This window comes from Megalopta genalis, chromosome 1 (assembly GCF_051020955.1).
Source record: "Megalopta genalis isolate 19385.01 chromosome 1, iyMegGena1_principal, whole genome shotgun sequence".
Lineage (NCBI taxonomy): Eukaryota > Metazoa > Arthropoda > Insecta > Hymenoptera > Halictidae > Megalopta > Megalopta genalis.
In genome coordinates, this window is record NC_135013.1 from 8619253 (window position 1) to 8635703 (window position 16451).

At 43.9% G+C, this 16451-nt stretch overlaps 1 protein-coding gene across 2 annotated transcripts in view; it reads left to right on the plus strand.

Annotated features, from left to right (window-relative positions):
* The window catches only part of LOC117228601 (uncharacterized), a 404255-nt gene that overhangs the window by 351071 nt on the left and 36733 nt on the right, over positions 1–16451 (plus strand). The window contains exon 1 of one of the 2 annotated variants that reach the window (XM_033484434.2): positions 6042–8202. The exons of the other annotated variant lie outside the window; for it this stretch is intronic. Coding sequence (XP_033340325.1) covers positions 7703–8202 — 500 coding nt within the window. The 5' untranslated portion in view covers positions 6042–7702. Of the gene's footprint in view, positions 1–6041; positions 8203–16451 lie in introns of those variants that run through there. 2 annotated transcript variants of the gene reach the window in all.

Genomic DNA, 16451 nt, shown 5'->3' on the forward strand with positions numbered 1-16451 from the left:
TTCTTCTTCTTCCTTTTTTTTTGCTGTTGCCGGCGCAGTAATTCTCCGGCAGATATTACCGGTGATAAGGGCAACTGTTGCTGTGTTCGCGATTACCGTGGTATTAAGCGATAGCGATCGGCACACTCGAAGTACCATTAAACGAGAGGAACAAGCGAGAGAACGATTACGAGCTACAGAAACTGTTTGTTTGATAGATAATATTCATACATTGTGTTGCACGATCTGCTGGCGACTCTGTTTATTATCGCGCCTTTCGCCGTTTCCTTTCGTTCTATTTCGCGTTCTAACGACGCGTTTCGTTCTCTGGTTATGGCAACGTACACAATGATTACACGATCATTTGAATAATCGACGATGCAAGCGAACGATATTTCTAACGAATTTTATTCGCGATGATAGTTCTCGTGATATTTGTTTCCGACGATTTCATCGCGAAATTGGTATACAAATTTTTATTTTACAAAAACGAGTACAGTGGTGTCTTTCTAATTGACGCTTAGATTTTCCATGAAATTGGACAATTTGGGGAGAGGAGACACGATTGTTCGAGCCTTGCAACCCGTTTTTATAGTTACGAATGGTCAACAATTATAAAAACGAACCGTAAGGCTCGAAGAATCGCATCTCCTCTCCCCAAATTGTTCATTTTTGTGCACAATCTGTGTGTCAGTTAGGGAGAAAAAGCAACGCACGATCTGCTGGCGACTCTGTTTATTATCGCGCCTTTCGCCGTTTCCTTTCGTTCTATTTCGCGTTTTAACGACGCGTTTCGTTCTCTGGTTATGGCAACGTACACAATGATTTCACGATCATTTGAATAATCGACGATGCAAGCGAACGATATTTCTAAGGAATTTTATTCGCGATGATATTTCTCGTGATATTTGTTTCCGACGATTTCATCGCGAAATTGGTATACAAATTTTTATTTTACAAAAACGTGTACAGTGGTGTCTTTCTAATTGACGCTTAGATTTTCCATGAAATTGGACAATTTGGGGAGAGGAGACACGATTGTTCGAGCCTTGCAACCCGTTTTTATAGTTACGAATTGTCAACAATTATAAAAACGAACCGTAAGGCTCGAATAATCGCATCTCCTCTCCCCAAATTGTTCATTTTTGTGCACAATCTGTGCGTCAGTTATGGAGAAAAAGCAACGCACGATCTGCTGGCGACTCTGTTTATTATCGCGCCTTTCGCCGTTTCCTTTCGTTCTACTTCGCGTTTTAACGACGCGTTTCGTTCTCTGGTTATGGCAACGTACACAATGATTACGCGATCATTTGAATAATCGACGATGCAAGCGAACGATATTTCTAACGAATTTTATTCGCGATGATAGTTCTCGTGATATTTGTTTCCGACGATTTCATCGCGAAATTGGTATAAAAATTTTTATTTTACAAAAACGAGTACAGTGGTGTCTTTCTAATTGACGCTTAGATTTTCCATGAAATTGGACAATTTGGGGAGAGGAGACACGATTGTTCGAGCCTTGCAACCCGTTTTTATAGTTACGAATTGTCAACAATTATAAAAACGAACCGTAAGGCTCGAATAATCGCATCTCCTCTCCCAAAATTGTTCATTTTTGTGCACAATCTGTGCGCCAGTTAGGGAGACATTACTGTATGTACATTTTCCCAAAACTCCAGCTCGAGGTTCAAAGAGCAACGCCGGTTCAATCGTCGCGAACGATCGTAAATCGTGTCGATAGAACAGTCTGGTTGTTCTAATTATAAATTATAAGTGAGAAACTGAAATCACGCGAGAGAAAACGGTTGTAGTTTTTATCGACGTACGCTCATCGATGCAGATTAAGGAACGTGTCGCACAGATGCATCCTCGTGGGTGTCGCAAACCTTCTAAAACGTAGAATAAAAATTTAAAAGTTTAAATTATCGTCACAGTCACGGATTAAAAAAAAGTCAAAGAACGAAAATTCCTTACTTTCAAAATTGCGAAAACGCATTTTCCGTCATCTTCTAGTAGACCAGCTCTCTTATCGCCAACAAAAAAGCTCCAAATCGTTCGGTCCAATTTTAATGCGTCGACGAAAACATCTAATCTTCCATTTTAATTTTATTGGGTCGTTCGGAAAGTTGTTTCATTCCTCAAAAAAAAAAAAAATGTCGTTTTGTAAGCTCGTTAAAGAAGCACGTGATTCAGCAAAGGACGGGGCTTCTACGAGATAGGATTTTGAAAACACCAGAAAAATGTCGGAAGGTTTTTTTATTTATTTTATTTTCTCGAAGAAAGAACGAAACAACTTTCCGAACGACCGAATAAAATTAAAATAAAAGATTAGATATCTTCGTCGACGCAGTACAAATTTTTATTATATTTTTGTACCTTTTTTAAAAATTTTATTACATTTTTTTATATATCGTATCCGCTAAATAGAACGATTCGTTAACGAATAAAGCAAACGGTATTAAACGCTAAATTAACAATGTGTAATATCCTCCGCAGTAACATGTGCGTTTACTTTAATTATTAAAATATCCAATCACAGTCGCGCGTTAACGACGCGCACGGTTTCTTAATTTATTTATAGATTTAATTCCGCAATCACGATAACGCGTTAATCGATACTCCAATCGTTTCAACGTATAAAAGCATCGTTCCGCGAAATTTCTCTGTAAACACTTCCGTTTAAAATGTTCGAGGAATCCGAATCGAACGTTAAATCATTTTAAATTAAATTAAACCAATTAAATCTCCGTAACAATTATAATCAAACAGCTCTCGGGGCGGTTTTTTTCTTGAAAATTTTAACGCGGCCGCGCGCTCTCTGCTCCGGCACTGATTGAAATGGAACACGTCGGAATCCGAGAGGACGCGGGAACGATAATTAAACGATTGAACGAGGCCGGATCGCCGGGAAAATCGCCTGTATCATTATCCGATCCTAGAATCCGCCGGAAAAAGACTAGTTTCCAGTCTGGTTACGTAAGAATTTCCTAGATCGAACCGTTCGATGAACTACGACGTACACGAAACGATCCCGTCTGTTCCAGATTGCCAGCTATTAAAAATTACAGGCCCGGCTGCCTCGGGATTAATCGCGTCGGTATTCGATATTCCGAGCGTTTCTTCATTTTTCTTTCTTTCTTTTTCTCGTTTCTTTCTCTTTCCTTTTTTTGTTTTGTTTTAAATCACTGGGTGTCGTTCCGCGCAGATGACTTAATACAGCGAGATCCCCGTCTCGCTTCCTCCGCAGAAAGCGTAACAGATGTAACACAGATGTTGTAATGCTATACCCGAGGACTATCCTGTGAACGGCAAGAAGAGAGAACGAGCCGATAATGTTGATTGAAAGAACCTGATTCTGATAGACGTATTATCGGATTCTAGCGAGACGAAGACCTCGGACGCTCCATAAGGAAATTTCGATTTATCTGAATCTTTCGCTCGTACGAATCGGGATCTCCTCGTTTAAACTGCATCGATACTGCACAGCTGCGGGCATTTCACTCCGCGAGAATCCTCGATTCTAGAATTTTTGTTGTAGCTTAATCTGGAGTCGCTCGGGAATCGAAGTGGAAACGTTCAAAATAATCGTCGACCGTTGCGCAAAAATCGTGCGAAACGTGTTCGTAGTAAAAATCGGGTTTCCTGGTTTTTTCGTGCGGGATTAGACCGTGTCGAATCTTGCATTTTGCAATTTCGGAAGAGGTTCGCGCGCGCACGTTGATATAAACCAAGCTGGATAATCGATAATTGGACGGTGGATTTTATGCGTTTACGAGAGAAATTGGCGTCTAATTTCAGAGAGAAGAAAAAGCAAGAAAACTGATGAGTATCGATATATTGCCTTTTAACTCGATGTAATTATAGATAAATATATATAAATATAGATAATATATAGATAATATATAATAAAAAATATATAATAAAATATATATAATATATAATATATAATATATAATATATAATATATAATATATAATATATAATATATAATATATAATATATAATATATAATATATAATATATAATATATAATATATAATATATAATATATAATATATAATATATAATATATAATATATAATATATAATATATAATATATAATATATAATATATAATATATAATATATAATACATAGTATATAATACATAATATATAATATATAATATATAATATATAATATATAATATACAATATATAATAATATATATAAAAATAGAAAAATAAATACAAAATACAAAATAAAGCATAAAAATCCGCGGTTTATCAGTAACTCATGAAATGTTACTTAACATCTAGCATTATTTATAGCAACGAGTCATTCTCGCGATGAAGATATATTTTCTCTTTTAACAATCGTAATAAGCAGTGAATAATGTAACAATACGTTTAAACTCTTCTTTTCGGTTCTTTCAGTTTCATATGTCATTTATTCAGTGTTACCGTAAATGCGTAAAAATCACAGTTTAGATATAAATTATCAAGATCTAGAAAACGCATTGTTTAACACTAAACCTACCGCGGTCAAAGGACCGCTTTCTTATTCTGCAATTCTGCAAAGCTCCGAGACTCTTTCGTGGAAAACGCTTGAATAAGTTATATTATCGGAGCAAATTTTATAATAAAAACTTTATTTAAATTCTAAATAAATTCGGTCTTCTCACTTTTGCGAAGCAGTACATGCTAGTTAGTATTACTGTGTGTTTGGTAGGTTTAGTGTTAAATTATCAAGATCTAGAAAGCGCATTGTTTAAATTATTAAGATCTAGAAAACGCATTGTTTAAATTACCAAGATCTAGAAAACGCATCGTTTAAATTATCTTTACAGTCACAGTGAAAAAAAGTCAAAGAATGAAAATTCCTTATCTCAAAATTAGATTAATTACAAACTTCAAACCATTAATAATACTAAATTAATTTTTATACATTATAAAAATTAGATTATAATTAAAATTAATTTGATCTTAAATTAAGATTATTTACTTTACAATTAAAATTCTAATTATTTGAAACATAATAACTTTATATTATTTTAAATTATTACCTACTTATTAAATATAACCGATAATTTCAAACTTAACATTAATTTTCATATTTAATGTTTAATCAACTCAGTTTTTAATCCCAATTTTTATTTTATTATTAAAACGTAAACTCCCTTAATTTTTTAATAATGCCAATCAATAAAATTAAGCAAACATCTTAAATATTATCAAAACAGTTACACCGTTTCGAAAAGTGTCCATTCTTCTAATTTAATTCGAAATGCAAACCAAGATCCACAACCGAACGTCAAAATCGAAGTTTCCACGACCAAAAAAAGCCCGAGAAAAAGGTTGAAACGAAGTCCGAAAGTCAAATCCTGAATCAAAAACCCTGCGAAACCTCGGCGTTCCGCGAGGAAACCCGACGAGCCTGAATGAACCAGAAAGCTTGTACGATGCCGCAGGTGTCTTGAGAACCCGATCGGAAAGCATCCCCAAAAGCGACGCGCGACGTTCTCGCGTGCAAACTGTCCCCCGGTGGCGATCGGGTACCTCGAGCGCCGGCCGGTCGGATCCCGTGGACGGTCCATCCTGGTCAGAATGCCTTCGGGGTGACCAGGAAGGGGCGGAGGGGGGGTCCAGAGGGGGGTCGGAGGCAGCTATTCGTCCTGGCGCACGCATACATCGAAGTTTCCGCGAGGCGAGCGCGCGCGTACTTTCGAGCGGGGGGCTCTCTCGGCGAGGCGAGGCGTCGGGCCCCGACACGCCACACGTATTAGAAACGAATATAAATATATCGAGAGAGCCGAGGATAGCGAGCGAGCGAGAGAGAGAGAGAGAGAGAGAGCGCGCGAGAGAAAAGAAGAGAGACTGGGACAGAGGGAAAGAGAGAGAGAGAGAGAGAGTTCGAAAGAGAGTAGGGAGGAGGAAGCAAGGGGAGAGAGAGGAGGCGGCGGAGTGGGGACAGGCGCGCCGGCATTGGCGGCGTGGAAGTTGCACGCACGGACGTCCGCGGCGTTACGAGAGAGAACGGGCCCCTACCTTAGAGCGGGCCCGCTCTTTCCCCGCTCTTCTCCGGCCGCCCTGGGCCCCGGAGTACGCTCAGTGTCCGCTCGGCCTCAGCACGCCCGAGTGGGAAGCCCGGGACGCCGATTCTAGAAGCTTTTTGTCGCGCCCGTACCGGTCGTGGGACCCATTCTTCTCCGGCGTCAATTAACCGGTGTGGCCCGGTGTGTCCACCGCGCGGTCGTCGTTCGCGGGGCCCGCCGAATTCCGATCGTACCGAGTCCGCGCGAACCGAGAGACAGCTCGCTCGCGGATCGCCGCCGATCCACCTGGCGAAGGCGACGAGCGGCCGACGAGAGCTCTCGTTCGGTTCCGGTCCCGGCGATCTTCGCGATCACGAGCAGCCTCGAAGCGGTGTACCGGGCTGCTCGTCAACATTGACAGCGGAGTGGACCAGTGCGAGACGAGGGCCCTCGATCGCGGCCGGTCCGCCGCGCTTCCCGGAGCCGTGCGACGGAGCGGACGTCGCGTGTCAGCGGGCCGACGCGACGCGAAGCGGATTCGCTCGGAGCGGACGCGCACACACGCTCCTCCGGAGAGGAGAGGCGTATATTCCGGTTCGGTGGCATCGCGATTCGCGTCGCAGGATCTCTCCTGGATAGACAGCCGGAGCCAGCACCGCCGGGGCTCGTCTCGTTCGGTGTTCTCGCGAGTGGGAGTATCGATCGGGAGTAACGATCGCCGTGTCGGACGTTATCGGCTTGGGTCCCCCTTTGTGCTCCGGCGAACGCGCCGCGTATTAAAACGTTAATCTCCGACTGTACTACCGGTTATACGTACAGATTGGCCTCTCCTTTTCTTGGTCCCTCGCCGGGCTTTCTCTCTCCCGGGTCCCTGTTGTGTCTCCGTTCCCCCATCGGCTACCCCCTCGATCCTCTTTCTCCTCTGGTTCTCGCCTGTTCCACCGCCGCCGCCGTCTCTCTCTCTCCCTCTCTCTCTATTTCTCTTTCTCCCTCTGAACTCGCCCCCTCTCCCCCGCCGACCACCTCTCCTCCACACCCCTTGTTCTCGTCCTCGGCGCTCGGCCCTGTCCTCTCGAGAGCGTGTGTTTCGCGAGCGCGTGCCGATCGGCGGCGATGCGGCGCGCGATCGTCAATCGGGCCCAGCTCGCGCGAGCCCGGTCCCCCGTCGTCGCCGCCGCCGCCGCCGCCTAACGGACGAGCCGATGGGCCCCGCGACATCCAGATCTCTTCCTTATCGATCGCGGCCGCGATGACGACTTCCTCCACGAGCAGCTGGCTAGCCGCGTACCTCCGCCGGAGTGTGACGAGGCCCGGGACGATCGGCGGATCGGCGAGACGGGCCCCGTGGGCCGGGTGGACCGCGATCTTATCGCGTCGCGGCGATCGAGCCGAAGGACGCGCCGACGATCGGCCGGCGATCGCCGGATCGGGCCCCGCCGCCGGGCTGGCTTAATGCGCCGGGATTAAACCGCGAGAGGAGACGCGAAGGCGAAGAGGATATCGGCCAGCGATCGCCGCGGCGGATAAACAGCGCCGATATATCGCCGGGCGAAAGAGACGCTCCGCGCCGGGTGGACCGGCTCTGATGCGCCGTGAAAGTCGCGCGCGCGGCCCCAGGAGACACAGGAGGAGAGACAGGGGACGGAACGCCGGACGGGCCCGCGGACCGGGCCCCGCGGATGACACGGCCGTACCGCCGAGAGGAGGATGTCGAGCCTAGCGAGGAGACGGAAGACCTCGTTGCTGGGGTCGAAACGGTGGTGGCAGGGCGGCTGTTGGGCCACCAGGAGCCACCAGGAGGCCTATCTGCGGAAGCTCTACGCGAGAAAGCCGGACCCCGGCAAGCCCGCCGAGGAGGACACCGCCGGCCGCAAGGAGAACAACGACAACGGCAACTGGGCCCCAGGGGCCGTCTACGAGCTGCCCACCGCCGACGAGCACTATCTGGACGCGTTCCTCAGGAGCCGCGAGGACGAGCACGTGCCGGAGGACGTGATCGGCTGCCCAGCCTTGGCCACCGCCCGGGCTAGTCCCACGGAGAAGTGCGTCGAGTTCCTGAACGGCGCCCACGACGCCGCAGCCGCGGCCTTCGAGCACGAGCGAGCCGGCCTCGCGGAGCCGGAATGCAACCGCGCCGCCGAGTGCGGCTCCCTGCATTCGGGTTACGATGTCGCGGCCGCCACCGGCACTGCAGCCGCCTCCTCAGAGTGAGTTCCACGTTGATCTCGTTTCTCCATCCGTTTCTTCGCCGGCCGCCGGCGGCCGCGGGCCGGGCCGGACCGGGCGCAGCTCTTTCGACCGATCCGTTCGCGTCCGATCCGTGTCTCGACCGATCGCGCGAACTTCCCCGCGATCGGCCAGTGACCATGCGCGACCAGCCGCCGATGGGTGCTCCTTTTGTTCGAGGTGCGGCGAGACTCGGTGCGTCCCAGCGGCTCGGATGGTGCGCGCATCCGGCGCCGGTGGATCCCCGGTTTCGCGGATCCTTCGGCGACCTTGCTCCCCTTGCCGCCGAGTTATTCGGGTGGCGCGAGTGATTGAGGGTTCAAGGGCGAACCGGTCGGCAGGAAGTATGCCTGGTTTCTCTGTGGAAGGTGCGTCGGGAGTTTCGACCGGCCTCCGGCACGTTCTTTTGTAGTGGTTCTTGACGCGACGATGATGAAGCTAGCTGGAACGAGTTATTAGAAAGCTCTCCGACCCCGCGTTCGGACCTCGAGACGCGGCCGCTGTCTTTGGCGTCTTTTTTTTTGGTCAGCTGGTCGTGATATTATACGTGCAAGATGATCGAGCTAACTTCGTTCTGCTGGGATCTGTTTGCCGGCTTGTTTGCGGTGCTCGATAAAACTTTTCGACGGACCGGTGATCTTTCACGCGGCATTTGACCCGGTTGCCTTTGATACTCTTCGTAATGGTATGGTGAACACGACGACCAGGCATTCGAGTTCGACGAATTAATAAGCGGAAAGTAGGCGATCTGTTCGGCGAACCGACAACGATCGAGCAGCGCGTGCTCGTTGGAACCAACGTCTCGCGGACGTTGTCCTAACCGCGCTGTTTCACTGCTTGCTTCGCGCATTCCTGAGCAGCTTTCTTTCGAAAAGCATTATTGGATCGTTCGGAAAGTTGTTTCGTTCTTTCACGAGAAAATGAAAGACAATTTTTTAACGTTTCAAATAAGAAAAAACCTTCCGACATTTTTCTTGTGTTTTTAAAATCTTGTCTCGTAGAAGTCTCGACGTTTGCTGAATCACGTGCTTTTTTAACTCCTTGTACTACTTTCACGAGTCTGACTCATGATGAAAATTTCGTGCCAAAATTGAATATCACGAGTTTGACTCGTTGCTACAATTTCATGCCAAACATGAATATCACGAGTTTGACTCGTTGCTACAATTTCATGCCAAACACGAATATCACGAGTTTGACTCGTTGCTACAATTTCATGCCAAACACGAATATCACGAGTTTGACTCGTTGCTACAATTCCACGCCAAACATGAATATCACGAGTTTGATTAGGATATGTAATTATTTTATATATTATGATTATATACAGGATGTCCCAAAAATGTCTCGCAATCCGATAATGATAGTTTCCTCAGGTCATTTGAAGCAACCTTTTCCTTTATAAAAATTTTCTCCGAGGCATCGTTAACGAGTTATTAACGAAAAACAGTGACCAATGAGAGGCGAGCTCAGCTGGAGCGAGGCGACCGAACCAATGAGCGGAACTGGGCTTCGAGCGCTGGTTGGCCCTCGCGTCAGCCGTACTCGATTCTTATTGGTCACCGTTTTTCGTTAATAACTCGTTAACGGTGCCTCGGAGAAAAATTTTGTAAAGGAAAAAGTTGCTTCAAATGATCCGAGGAACCCGCCATTTCCGGATTTTGAGACATTTTTGGAACACCCTGTATATATACTTTATATATTATAATTATTTTACAATATTAATTAATATTATATCACTAAGGTGTCGTGTTTCAAATTGCGCCACTCGAGCTCCGCTGCTTGGCTCCTCCAGCGACCATTCCGGCGGACAAGTTTGCCACGGCTTTTTCAGAGTTTCAGTTTTTTTGAATTTTTCGTTTCGAGCTTACAAAACGAAATTTTTTGTTGAGAAACGAAACAACTTTCCGAACGACCCAATATGTAATGCAAGATTCGGAGTTAAATAGGTCGCGCGGCCAATGAATTAACGCTCGATCGAATATGCTAATAAATGATTACGAAATGACATCTGCAAGAAAATAACATCTGCTCGAAAAAATTTGCGAAAAGGATACGACGAGCGTTCCTTTTTCTTGTCCATCGAGAAACGTTCGTTCGCCGAGCGTGTTTGTTCGTCGAACAGATCCCGCTATCCAGCGTGTCCTCTTTCTGCGAGCTTCATCGATCTTCTCGATACAGCGAACTGTGCGCGAACAGTATTGTCCTTGACTGTTTGTTCGGTATTACAGTGTTTAACGTATCAACGAGACGAGGCGGGGCCGGCTTATCAAAAAGCGGCTTAGGCCGTATGCAAACTATCCCCGGGTATAGAATAACGCGAAAAAGTGCAGGGTGCACGCGTGCGCGCGCGCGAGCGCGCCAGGGACCTTGAACGTAAAACGCGTCGCGTGTGTGCACCTGGGATGTTTAAGGATTAAAAGCAAGGTGGTCGAAGCGTCTCGCGTCGACTTCGGTGTCGAGACCGCTCGCATCCTCCGACCCGTAAATAAACCCCCCCGACTTCGCATTAATTCGTTAACCCTTTGCACACGAGCCGCGACTCTGAGGCACCACCGAAATTGTTATATCATGTTCGAAGATCATTTTTATACTAACAAAGTTCAGATTTAACCGGTTAGCTGTGGCGCCATCTTTTCAGAGCGCGTACTGTATACAAGGTGTCCCAAAAATGTCTCGCAATCCGAGAACGGGAGGTTCTTGAGGTAATTTGAAGTAAGCTTGTCCTTGGCGAAAATGCAATCCGCGGCTTTGTTTACGAGTTATTAACGAAAAAGAGTGACCAATGGAGAGGTGAGATATGCTGGCGCAAGACGGCCGAGCCAATGAGCGGAACAGGGCTTCGTGCGCTCATTGGCTCGGCTGCCGAGTGTTAGGCGCGCTCGCCTCTCATTGGTCAGTGTTTTTCGTTAATAATTCGTAAACGAAGCTACGGATTGCATTTTCGCTAAGGAAAAGGTTACTTCAAATGATCCCAGGAACTTCTCATTTCCGGTTTGCGCGACATTTTTGGGATACCCTGTATGCGTCGCGAGAATAAAGCGACGACGAGTATACTCGTCGAGCACGGAGTAAGCGTCGCTGTTAAAATATTGGATTAAACGGACGGTTTTATTTTATAAAATTGACAATTTTATCAGAATCGTATCTCCTCTTCCCAAATTGTCCATTTTTGTGCAGAATCTGAGCGTCAGTTAGGGAGACAATACTGTAGTGCCGCTTCTCCGTGACGAGTATACTCGTCGAGCACAGCTAACTGGTTAAAAAATTGTTAAAAGCGTAACCGTGTCAAATTTCATACGCATAAAATGCACTTTCCCACGTAAAATGTCAATGCTATGAGTCAGAAAAATTATTTTAAATTATATATAATAATTATATATATAATATAATATAATATAATTATTATGTATGATAAATTATATATAATATTATTATTATTAAAATATTATTAATATTATTATTATTAAAATATTATTAATATTATTATATTATATATAATTTATTAATATTATTATTATATATAATATTATAATATTATTATTATATTATTTATTATATATAATAATATTATTAATATAATATAATAATTATATATAAATAAAACGGCTTCGAGTGCAAAGGGTTAATATAACCGTTCCTCTCGGCTCGTTCGCCGACGTGTCCGCTCGATCGCGACCGACCGAAGCCGATTCGTTTCGGATCGGTTCGTCCGGATTTCTCTAGGATCGCGGCGGAACCGCGCGACACCGCGCGCGTTCTTTCCGTTCTTTCCGCCATTTTGTTCGCGTTCCCCCGTTTTTCATGGGAATGGTTTCGGCGCGCCGAGGGAACCGCGCCGGCTGCGTGTAATCCGCGTCGGAATCGGTGGCCCGAAGACATTCAAGAAGCGGGCGGGCGCGCTCGCATCGCGGAAGCCTGGTGGCGTGTCTCCTTTTGCGAGGAATCGACGCGAGGAAAGTGTGCACGCGCGGTTCGCACGTAGCGCGCTGCTACCTGGAAAAATCGTGAAAGCTTTCTAAACGATCTATGCAATGCGTTATGAAAGCTGAAACTTTCCTCGGTAAGAATCGGTTCCCGACGCAACCGCGGCCGCGGCCGCGGCCGTTCTTCGGAACGAGCCGTCGCCGCGATTAATAACTTCCGGCAGAGGAATGTCTAAATTAATTTAGCGCCGTCGGTCGGTCGATTACTCAACGTCGGCCGCGTCTCTACCGGCAAATAAACAATAATATCCTCCTCGCCCCCCCTCACACCCCCTTGCCGGCCGAGTCGACGATCGACCATAGGCACCCGGGACAAAAGCATTCCGGTCGATGAGGCAAATCGATGAACAACAACCGCCGCGCGATTATATCGTTCCGCGCCGACGTAAAAAAACGCATCGTACAACCGCGATGCCGACCGATCCGAGCATAACTCCGTCCCGCGAACCGCGGGGCCGCGTCGGGAATCGCGGGCACCTTCGCCTTCGATCGACCTTGGACAAGAACGATTACGTTCGCGCGGCAGAAAAACGAAAAACCGGAGCGAAAGTGTGTTTCGAGAGCGCAGATTGCTACTCGGCGGCCGCTTTCGTGCCGCCGCCGAAGTAAGTCGGCTTTTCTTTTTCGAGAACGCGCGCGCGCGCGCGGAGGAGATGATGTTCTTCGGTTTCTGCGCCGATGGAAATCGGTGGGAGGCGATCGCCGGGGCGAAAATGAAAAGAGGGGAAAAGGAAAAATGGAAAATAAAAAGAGAAGGGAGAGGACGCGTCTTCCCGGTGTCATTACGTGCCGGCGAGAGGAGGCGAGAGTTAATCGATTTTTAAATTCCGACACGTTATTTACGGGGTTGTTCGGCCCCCCTCCCTCTCCCCGGACCGTCGTAGCTTGATAAGTAAAGTGATGCCTTGGTCATTCCTCGGTGTGTAATCAGCCGTGGCAGTGCCCTCTCGTCGCCGTGACGGTCCTCCGCCCGTGGAAATTGAATTTCTTGCGATGCCAACTAGGCCGGTAATGACAGACCGTTTGCGAAATTGTAACGCTCGCGCTTTCTAAGAGCCGACAGATCTTCGCGCTGTCGCCGCCGCACGAAACCGCGATCCGAACCGATCATCCGATGATAGACGATTTTCTCGAGGGCGTATTTTACCGTGAATCGCGTCGATTCTCTTCGTGTCGTTTTCTTTCTTTTTTTTTTTGCGAAGAAGCTACGCAACTGCCGTGAATTCTTCCTAATTGACGGAAAAATGGACGATTTGGGAAGAGGAGATGCGATTATAGGAGCCTCGCAGCTTGTTTTTATAGCTGTCGGGAATCGGTAATTATAAATATATAATATAGGATAATATTTAAATATATATGATATTATATATTGTAATATAGAAGTATATAATATACGATGATATGTGAACATATATTATATATTATAATATAGAAGCATATAATATACGATGATATATGAATATATATTATATATTATAATATAGAAGCATATAATATACGATGATATATGAATATATATTATATATTATAATATGGAAGTATATAATATACGATGATATATGAATATATATTATATATTATAATATAGAAGTATATAATATACGATAATACATAAATATATATTATATATTATAATACAGAAGTATATCACATATACGATGATATATGAATATATATTATATATTATAATATAGAAGTATATAATATACGATAATATATAAATATATATTATATATTATAATATAGGAGTATATAATATACGATAATATATGAATATATATTATATATTATAATATCGGAGTATATAATATACGATAATACATAAATATATATTATATATTATAATATAGAAGTATATAACATACGATAATATACAAATATTATATATGCATTATTATATACATATTATGATGTATAAATATATAATATACGATAATAATCGTGTCACCTCTTCCCAAATTATTCATTTTTGTTTCGAAGCTGAGGGTCGATTAGGGCGAATTTACTGTATTATGAAATATCGACGTTTACGTAACACCTCATAAAAAATCCATAACAAAATGTAGCTGTATCATAAGAAGATAAAGTGAAAGAATAGCAATTATAGCAATTATAGTAATTGCTATAATTATCAGCCGTGCCAACAGTCTCGAAAATTTCGTGAAATTAAAGTGATACATTTCATCGAATTGAAATTGAAATTGATGTGTTAAGATCTATAATATTAACATGAAATGTTCGCACAGAGATATACACAAATTCTAAACGATAAATAAAACAACGATACTTAGCCCCCGAATGGTGACAATATTTTTTTTCTTAATTATTTTGCAGATTAGATAGTTTCATTTTTGTAGATTAGAAAACTATTTTCACTGTATTATGAAAATTCGTCGTTTACGTAACACTTCATAAAAAATCCAGAAAAAAATGTAGCTGTATTGCAAGAATATGAAGCGAAAGAATAGTAATTGCGATAGTAATTACTATTAACTATTAAATAGTAATTGTAAATTACTATATATATACTACTATAATAGTAATTGTAAATTACTATATATATACTACTACAATAGTAATTGTAAATTACTATATATATACTACTATAATAGTAATTGTAAATTACTATATATATATACTACTATAATAGTAATTGTAAATTACTATATATATACTACTATAATAGTAATTGTAAATTACTATATATATACTACTATAATAGTAATTGTAAATTACTATATATATATTACTATAATAGTAATTGTAAATTACTATATATATACTACTATAATAGTAATTGTAAATTACTATATATATACTACTATAATAGTAATTGTAAACTACTATATATATACTACTATAATAGTAATTGTAAATAGTAATAGCAAATTTAACTATTAAATAGTAATTGCGATAGCATAGTAGAATAGTTATTACACTTTTATGTAATATATAAAAGTGTTACTATATTTTTAGTGAGTTTTCCTATTTTCTGTCTGTGTTTTATATTTTATATTTTCTGCCAACATTCGGCCGTTGTTCTCTCTACGAAACACGCGTTGCCACGAAACGATCATTTTCAATATTTCCAACGATTCTACACGTTCTGCATTATTTTTCCCACCGCCGCGAACGCGATGCGAACGGAAACAAAAAAGAAACGCCCGCCGCGGCGTTAAGAATATCCGCGAAGGATACGAATGGATTCGATACGAGGAACGATAAAAAAAAACGCCTGCGAACCGCGGGTTCGTTTCTCCGGTGTCAAAGGAGCGCACTCTTTTTCGATGGTTCCTACATAATCGAAGAATACCAATGAGACATCGATCATCCCTCGCCGCGGCGCGGCGCGGCGTCGCGACGCATAAATCCGAATGATAATTCTAACTGTTTTCTCGCTTGTTTATGGTTCACGGGCGGCCGAACCGAATCGAAACGATGTTTTCCGTTTCCTCGGAATTACGAATGCAAATGAGAATGAAATTTATCGGCTCCCGTGGGAATGGAATCCCTTTCGGGCCCCGGGGACGGGGCTCCAATATTAATATGCAGCGTGCATCGCGCTGACAGAAATTCTGCTCACCGAGGCCAGGAGATTTTCGAAGTTCTCGGTCTAAAAAAAATTTGTCCACACAACGAAGAAGAACGTTCCGCGTGTTCATCCCGTACGCTGCGGTTCAATTAGCGCGTTAATTTAACATTTTTTTCGAAATTCCGATCCGCGACGTTGTTCCTCGTAGCCACAGATTTTACGAGACTGAAATGAAACGCAGCGGTCGGAACGGTATGAAAAGACCATAAGCATCCGCTAATGCAGGCTTTAGCGATTGCAGCAATTCGCGCGCCGCATAACTGCATAGAAACACGTGACCCAATCGTGAACTCTCTCTTATGATAGCGAAACAAGAACAAAAACCGTTCGCCGACCAACATCAGCGTCGAAACGTTCGTTGATTGCGCTCAATTTTATGTTAATTGGCTACGCGTCACGATTCAACGTCGGGAAAACGGCTCGTCGAATGTGTCGAGCTATTTACAACAATGGATAATTATCCGCAATCAGGCCCTGCCACCGGTTTCATCCGCTTCGACGAACCAATCGTCGGGCGCGATTCATAAGAAAACACGAACGAAACGACGGAACGTTATGGTAATAGCACACGTTAGTCGAGGACGTCGATAACTCGAGGAAGTCGATAACTCGGGATTCTGGTTTACGATCCCCGGTACAATTAAGGTCACGC